Genomic DNA, 9,150 nt, shown 5'->3' on the forward strand with positions numbered 1-9,150 from the left:
TTATCGATTTTATGCTATAAACAAGATTCACAGCTTAAAATTTAGCCCTACTTTACAGCGACAATATTCACAATGCTGTACATAATTTTATTTTATATGATTAGTAATACAGTAAAACTTAACTTTATAAGTATAGTTTGTTGAAAAATACTCTAATTTTGATAATCTTTTATCATGAATGAGATGAAAGCTAATTTTTGCTTGCATTGCCATCAATATTAATCAATAATAAATTAAAATTTCAGTTGAAATGCAAGTTATTAGGTCAATTTCATGTGTTGGTTTCCATAAGATTAACGCTTTCATTTGATATAAATGAAATTGCTTTTTTTTGTTTACTATTCCTTTGAACAACATGAATCTATTTTCTTGGGCCAATATGCTACCGGCAACTATATCTCTAGTGGGTGAGTATAATATTTTATGCTCTTAAAAGTTTAATATTTAGAAAAAAATTTTTAAGATTAAATATCTTCGTTATAATTTATTTCATAATCATTTCTCAACTTCAATTGTAACTGAAAATATTTGGCCATTGCCTTCTACTAAACTACAGTCTGTAAGTTGAAAAGAACAATCAATCATTTAGTTTATCAAAATTTTATAATTATAATCAGTTCTAATCTGCTATCCCTTTATTCCAAATTATATATTATGAATCGATTCACTTTTACCAAATAAAAGAGAGTAAGTTGAATCATGATGTATACTAATAATGTATAATTTAAATTAAACTTATTAATGTTAGATATTTTTTTTAATCATCGAATCTTTAAAATCGATTTTATATTTGGGGCTATACATATTCAAATTGTATAGCGGGTAAGTAAACTTACTAAATTATTATTAAAATTTAAATAATAACTCTCATTGTTAATTCTTTCGGTATCTTTTCCTGCAGTATAGCATAAATACTTAAGTTAATGTTCTTATAGTTGTTGCCACCATTCATGAGAGTACCTCTAGCGCTACGTATTTTTTATATACGCGCACGTAAAAGCAGCCGTAGTTTGGCTATCATAGCAGCTTTACATTAAATATTAATTTGTTTTTTGACTGTATTAATTCGTTAGAAGTCTTTATTTTAGCTAGATTTGAAATATTCACTGCAATAGCTTAGATAAATATTTTTGGTAAAGGGTATTAATATTGATTCTATTAAATTTGTGAAATTGTATAATTGATATTAACCTCAACGCACACATGAACTAAACCATAAAGCGCGTAAGAGCTTTTCTAGAAATAAATTGATGAATGCTATACTTTATTATGCTTATTAGTTGTATATTGATTAATACCTTATTTTTTTATTTTAATTATGCGACATTAACCCGCTCAATCTACTTAATGGAATGTGTGGGTATTACAGCGCGTAAGTGATAGCTATTTTGGCTAATATTTACATTAGTACTCCAGTCTGTAGAGTACATGTTATCTATAAAATAAACCTTCTGCATTTACGATTTAATAACATCAGCATTGATTTGTAACAGAAATAAGATGCATAGTTATATCGTGCAAGACTCAACTTAATGCTATTAATAGGACCAGATTTAAAATTCTTGTTTCTATCAAAATTTAATTCTTGTAAATTGTTTGTTATAAATCCCAAAATCCTTGCAATCGATATCATCTTCTTCTAAACGGCATAGCATGTAAGTTAAAAATAAAAGCTCTTGAATTTGATTACATATATAGTATCTTCCTGACACAGGATGAATAACATAATATTCTAGTGCACATTTATTAGGGCCTTATTAACAACCTTGATAAACTATTTCGTAATTAGTTTTAATTCTTATTAATTTGAACTGCGATGAAAACTGAAATTTTATTTGACTATCGACGTCAATGAAACTAAACTAAACAGACGGTGAGTTGAAAAAAAGCTATTATATTTCTCTATAATATCAATAATTTCATTATAATTATAATATTTTAATCATTTACCTTATCTGTCTCCAACCCAATCTTACGAATTCATTGATATCGGATAAATTGTAGGGTGTAAGTATAAATTGTTTGGATTATTCATGGTTTTATTTTCCTCTGTAAAAATAGTCGCGATTAAATAAACAAAAACTTTTGCCGTTATTTCGTTAAAAATCCGCAACATTGATTCAATTGTGGCTTGGCTGTTACATTCAAATCATACAGCGAGTGCGTTAGTAGCTGAGCATCATAGCTTTTATTGTTATCTTACTCATATGTTCAAGGAATACTAAACAAGCCCATTAAACTTCTATATTCATGCGATAAATATCAACGATCCCGATAAACATATTAATTTCTGTCTGTTATCCATACAGCGCGTAAGTTAATTTTTAATTATGCTTAATATGATTAAAATATTACATCGTTAGAAAGTAAAGATTAATTATAAAAGACTCATATAATTTGTTACGCAGTTTGCATTAACCGAAATTATTTTAATTTCTCAATCTATGTAATCGTTATAAATTTCAAATATCAACATGAATTCGACCTGGTAGCGTGTAAGTTCTTTGTAACTAATTACAGGAGATTTGCTTAATGTTGTTAAATACCCAGCAGAATAATTTAGAATAATTCATGAATGGGCCTAATATTGTAGTTTCTTTTTACCATGACGCTTATCTCTAAATAATGAAATAATTCCTTTCGCAAAATGTAAATCGAATTAACTATTTATAGCAAGTAAGTCGCAAAATATGTAATTGACGTAACTTGATTAAAAATTTCTTCAAGTGAACTCAGTATAAAGCCTAGGAAGTCTAATAACATTTTCTTATTTTTCTCTATCTTATTGGGAATAAATCTGAATCCGTCGATAAAAATAAAAGACTGTAAGTCAAATGGGCTTAAGCAAATACTGTGGGATATAAATTTTAGCGTGATTTTAACATAGTCTTGGTTTGAAACGTTCTAATGTATTTTACTTTTGGATTACTTTCAATTATATCGCTATTAATGGATCTACAGATTGTAAGTTTGACATTATTGAATGAAGATATAAAAATCAGCTCTTACTGACTGTACTCATTGCGATAAAAAGTAGAACGACATTTCTCTAACATATTGATCATTATGCTTTCAATATATGACACTATTTAAATTTATCTGACTTCGGCAAAAATCATAGTGGGTAAGTTTTTATCCAATTTGACTGCTAGAAATATCCTTTAAGTCAATAAATACTCTTATATCGATCATGGCTAACATTACTTATTATTATTTCTTATAAATTTTTCATGAAATGGAAAATGATTCGGTTTTAAAATTTCACTTAATGTAAAACTTTTAGAGTGTATGTGAATTAGACGACTAGTAAATTCAGTTTGCTAGAAATTGGATATATGTGATAAATTAATGACTTGATTTTTAATTGCAATTTTTTGATCATAAAATGAACGATCCTACTCTACAAATGTTGGTTGTCGAATTCAGGCAGTAAGTTGCAATCGACTTAAAATTCATTCTTAATACCTTATAATTAATAATGAAATTCATCCTAACAAAGACTACCATATTTATTTATAAATGATACATCCTGAATTTTTATGAAGTCCTCTACGGGCTAATTTCGCGAGGGTGAGTGTATTAAAATTTTCATATCGAACGAGGTAGTGAATGAATCTGACTACAACTTCTAATGCTTTCTTTATTAATCATTCTGATTTAACGATTGAATTGCTGCAACTATCCAATATTACTATAGCCCGTTAGTTAACAAGACCACACGTATTTCATATTTTGTAGTATAAACTTGAGGATCATAGCTGAAATTGTATGATGTTAACTTAACCGTCTTTTCATCACTAAATTACGCTTTAATAGCAGAATAATTGAGCAAAACTAAGCTGGGAAAGTTTAACTTTAACGTAAATACTTAGTCATTAACTATAAGGTAAAAATGATTATCAAATTTAGTAACGTAGGTTAGATTTTAAGATCATATAGCCCCTGATTATGAAGGATAGTCTATAGCATATGAACTGCAGTGTTTGAATATTATACCTTTTGTAGGCATTTTAGATAAGTTCGTTAGACCAAATACTGGTTTTGCACTACGAGATCTATATCAATAGGAAAAGTAAGTTATTCATAAACAAGAAAATTATGGAAGCTATTAAGACAACATAGTTACAAGCTTTGATAGTCCGTGGTATTAGAATTAATTCAGGCATTTATGACTAGGTTTAGTTAGGAATTCAGATCTTGATGGAGAATTTCGAGATACTAAGAGCATGTCCATCACTTTTTCCGTGCAAACTCTATGTTTCTTGCTACTGTAGAGCTAAGATAATCAGCTGCAAATATTTTCAAAATAGTATGCTATGCATTCTTAAAAAAGACTAAGCTAGTAGGAATGAATGAAATTCTTACAAGTATCTGCTATTCCTAATGCCTAATAGGCAATCATTGATAAATACACTGATTTATATAAGATGGAGCAATTTTATAAGAAGGCTTAGTCATGTCGCACTTTTTTTGAGATACATTATTAGGTAATGATTTGCATTTAAATTTACTATTCAATTTGCTTTTTAATTCTTGTAATTACTATTAAATTCCCTATTAGGAATAAATGGCAAGCTTGCATATGGCTTTAGTTGAAAATTAAAAGCGATTTTTGGCGAACAAGAGCGAATTTAGTTATAGCGACGGATAAATGTTGTTGAATTTACATTATAATTACAAGATAGATCTATAGCATTTATCATTAGTGAGGGTTATGTTGTGGTATAATCAGGAACGTATTAATATTCTATCCGATTAATTGCAAATTTCATAGCTGTATAACAATTACTTATGTCATCTTGGTTTACATTGGCTAATTTCATACACCGATGGTATTTAAAATGTTAATCAATACACTTAAAGGCAATTTCTTACGAATTAATACTAACAATAAACATTTCAAATTGATTGTATATGTAAGGTGTCACGAATAACCTGTTAAAGAACCAATACTTTGTCAAGTGTAACTAATGATTTCTGAAGTAAAAATCGGTGGAATCTACAGTTCAGCTTTTGAGATAGAATACACGCAGTGAACAGGATTGTAGAATTTAAATACAAAATTTACCGTAACAAACTATGTAATAGCAAATGACGGTGGAAAATAGCGAAGATTGTAATTGTTATAAATAACTAAGCACAACAAGCTATGTTCGAATAGTGTGTGAGGAGACTGTAAAGATATCTACATTTTAGTACGATACAAAATGTCTATATTCTGTAATGAAAAGTATCAGAAAGAGCTAAATCGCGATCTCATCTCTGAGACGTATTTCAATATCACCGTAATCTATAAATTCGAGGAATGACGGATGCTGTTGTAAAAATTTTATTGAAGATGTTATTTCTACCGATTACATATCAATCATTGACCGGATACCAATCGATATTGAAGGAATGGATATTAGTCTTACAGTTTCTTGGTCTATTAAATTTACTTTAGAATTTGATAAGATGCCAAGAACTCTTACGAGTGAAGGTGAAGTAAGCGAAATTCATAGATTAGTCTTGATTTTTAATTCTTAAACTAATCAATGTGCAAACAAAATACCGTAAGAAAAATTATAAAGGATATTCAACTTATGGAGCGACGTAAGCAAACAAAATAATTAGATATAAAAGGAGATTCATCTTATAGAGCGATGCATAAAATAATAAGATATGAAAGAATATTCATCCGTCTTACAGAGCGATAATTTAAAACTGAGATAGCATTGATAAGATGAATATTCCAGTTATTCCCATAGAATGATATAATATTAGGAACATGTCAAGGATTATTTTTTATTTGGAAAAAGTATGCTTATGTGATATGAAGAAGTTTTGGTGTAGTAAAGTATGTACTGGGTTTGTAAATGTCAACTTGCTGTGTAATCGTGCACTTTTACTAGGCTACCTTCAGCCTAAATTTTGGAGATTAATTAAGCATTCAATTACCTATTATACTCAAGTGAGATATTTACAATTGCAAACGTGAGATGTTTCATGTGCAATTTGGTGAAGGAGCGTATTTATTTTCTACGTTTCGATACATTTTTGTATCAGTAAACTGATGAGACAGATACACGAGAGCTCTAAAAACAATTTTTAGCGTATTTCTACATCACTATCACCAGCCGGTAAACTTAATCTATAATTGTTGTCACCGATACTCTATTAAATCTCTGATTTACCAACTATGAACTTTAGTGTAAATTATTACCATTTAATTAATCGTTGAAAATTCAAATCAGCAATTTAAATTTCGACTATACTTGCAAGATTGAAATGTATAACCTTCCTACTACTACTAAATAAGAATCTAATTTTACCATGCAAATGTATGGACTTACAATTAAGCTAATAAATGAATTTGGAATTGTATACCTGGTACAGCTTTTAAAATAGAAATCAGTTTACTTTTAGACGATCATAAGAGCAATTGCTTGGGCAAAATGTTCGTCATCATCGTGATTTATAGGTCATCCAATATGTATTGCTAATGCTGCATGCAATTATACGTCGATTATTTGATAGTATGCCTTGTGTGCTGCCGTATTATGCAATATGTAGTAATAAGTGATTTATTTAATAGCTGACCTCTCCTCATTAATCGTTCCTGAAATAAAATTAGTCTCTACCTAGCAATAATTAATTTCTATGTGTCCTCATTATGGATTTCTAACATACATGAACAGAGGACTGAGAAGAACGGCATCCAAATTGATCAAAAAGAATTTAATGCACCAAAATATACTCGTAGATTTTGTATGATGTTAGTTTACTTTCAAAATTTTACGATGTAATAAGACACATAAATTGAACTATCGGGTAGTCATACTTATTTTATTTTGATTTTATTATTTTAATAGTGAATTCCGTTAGTTTGGATATAGTATAGCCTGTTAATCTATTGATCTCATCTTGAGTCATAGAAATAAGACAATATTGTTCTATCTATAAACCATATGGTTACAAGATGGTCATACGAATGATGCATAAATAATATTTTCTATTTGTATAAGTAACCTTCATAATCTTATGAAAATAGTTTAATTTAAAAATTTTCACTTGAGCTCTATAGGACAGTTTCACTTGATCCAGCATAGCTGTAATATATCAAGAATTTTGGGTTGCATCATTGGCATTATATTTTTAATTCAGGAAGTTTAAATTAAATCCATTTCGATCATCCTTATTAGCATCTTTAAGATTAAGAAAGATATCCAACTTGTTAAGGAAGATTAATTTAAAGCAATAGCATGGCTTTTGAAAGATTCACACCATATTCATTTACAAGCTGTGCTGTAATATTAATCATTGCTTTACTACCTTATTCTAACACTCAAATTATCATTCCTACTACAACTGGTTTAGTTAGTGGTAAAATAGTGAACACGAATGGCGTTGATCAGTTCGCCTATCTCGGCATTCCTTACGCTCAACCGCCTGTCGATCAACTACGATTTAAGCCACCAGTACCAATAGATCAATGGTCTGGCATTTTAAACGCTACAGGTTATAAAAATAGCTGCCCTCAACAAACACCCATATCTCTTTTAGATCCAAATTCAACTGAAATGCAAATCAGTGAAGATTGTCTTTACCTCAACATTTTCACACCTAATCCTAGTAGTGCCGGAAATAGGTCAGTACTCATATGGATACATGGCGGTGGATTCAGTTATGGAACCGGCTCATGGTGGCAAGGGCAAATGTTGTCTGCCAACGAAGATATCGTCGTGGTTACAATGAATTACCGACTTGGAATCTTTGGTTTTATGACATCAGGTGAAAAGGATGTAAATCAAAGATCTATTCCAGCAAATCTAGGTTTACAAGATCAAAATTCAGCCTTAAAATGGATTAACGATAATATCGAAAATTTCGGAGGCAACAAAGATCAAATTACAATAGCAGGCAACTCAGCTGGAGCTGTTGCTGTTGCCAATCACCTAGTTATGCCATCTAGTAATGGATTGTTTAGGCGTGCTATCATACAAAGCGCAGTTTTCAGAGATTCACCATCCTATTATAAAGCTAAATTGACATCTGAGTTTACACTTTCCGATGCAAACAAATTCTTTGCACAATATAGTATGGCAGCCAAATGTTATAAAAACACAACAATAGAGACTGTAAATTGTTTAAAAGCTTTATCAATCCAACAATTATTACAAATTCAAATGAGGTTTTCTGGAAGTAATCCATATTTCCCCGTTGTTGATGGTGACATAATACCAGAATCAACTTATAAAGCTTTTGCTTCAGGAAAGTTTGAAAAGGCCGACATTATGATAGGCACAATGCTAAATGATGGCTATTTTTTCTTATTATTTCTGCCTAATATTTCACATGGGATCTCACGAAATCAGTTCAAAAACTACATTAATACTAATTTTCCAGCAGCAAGTGAACGTATAAAACTATCTATCCAATATCAATATACCGACTGGGCTAATATTAGCTCTCCAGTCGTAAATAGAGATCGATATGGCGATATGTATAATGACTATTTCTTTAGCGTGCCCAGTGAAAATTATGCAGAAGTATTTTCTCGATATGTACCAACCTATCTCTATATATTTGCTCATCGAACTGCAGGAACTTCGATGCCAGCATTTGTTAAGGCAGTACACACTTTAGAGATCTCCTATGTTTTCGGCTATCCATTAGATCCACCCGCAAATTTTCCAGAAAAATTTGATGATACTGATCGACAAGTATGCCGACAGGTTATGTCATACTGGGGCAACTTCATTCGTCAAGGGTAAGTAGCCTTTCAGCAATTACTATCTATGTGTGAATATAGTGTTGTAAATTAGATTAACAATCGTAGCAATGAATAATTGCAAGTCTTACGTTAAAACTGGAAATAGCTATGGTAGACAAAATTATAGCGCATAAATTAAATTTTGCGAATTCTTAACTAGTGATAGACTGCTATAGAATATATAATGATACAAAGTCAATCATCAAATAATTGCCTTTCCTTGATTACGATGATTAAGGAATCCGTCAGATTCAACCTCTGCACTCGCCTGGCCAAGATATGAACAAACAAGCAAAGACTACATGTGGATTGCACCTAAATTAGCAATTAAAAAAAATTACTACAGTAAGCAAGTTGCATTTTGGAATCAATATCTTCCGCAACTGGCTACACTCACA

At 30.3% G+C, this 9,150-nt stretch overlaps 2 protein-coding genes across 2 annotated transcripts in view; both read left to right on the top strand.

Moving 5' to 3' along the window:
• TRIADDRAFT_61933 (uncharacterized protein) overlaps positions 1 to 1,380 on the top strand; it is a gene marked incomplete at both ends in the record, with an annotated part of 2,482 nt that extends 1,102 nt beyond the window's left edge. Inside the window, 2 exons of the mRNA XM_002117863.1 lie at positions 749 to 822; positions 1,281 to 1,380. Of these exons, the coding sequence (XP_002117899.1) occupies positions 749 to 822; positions 1,281 to 1,380 (174 nt within the window). The remainder of the gene's footprint in view (positions 1 to 748; positions 823 to 1,280) is intronic.
• Positions 1,381 to 7,289: 5,909 nt separating this feature from the next.
• On the top strand, positions 7,290 to 9,150 carry TRIADDRAFT_1914 (uncharacterized protein; the record flags this gene model as incomplete). The annotated part of the gene is made up of 2 exons (XM_002117864.1): positions 7,290 to 8,749; positions 8,991 to 9,150. Coding segments are annotated over 2 exons (1,620 nt in total), but the record flags the coding sequence as incomplete, so codon positions are not given.

The sequence above is a fragment of the Trichoplax adhaerens genome, genomic scaffold, assembly GCF_000150275.1.
Source record: "Trichoplax adhaerens TRIADscaffold_32 genomic scaffold, whole genome shotgun sequence".
Lineage (NCBI taxonomy): Eukaryota > Metazoa > Placozoa > Uniplacotomia > Trichoplacea > Trichoplacidae > Trichoplax > Trichoplax adhaerens.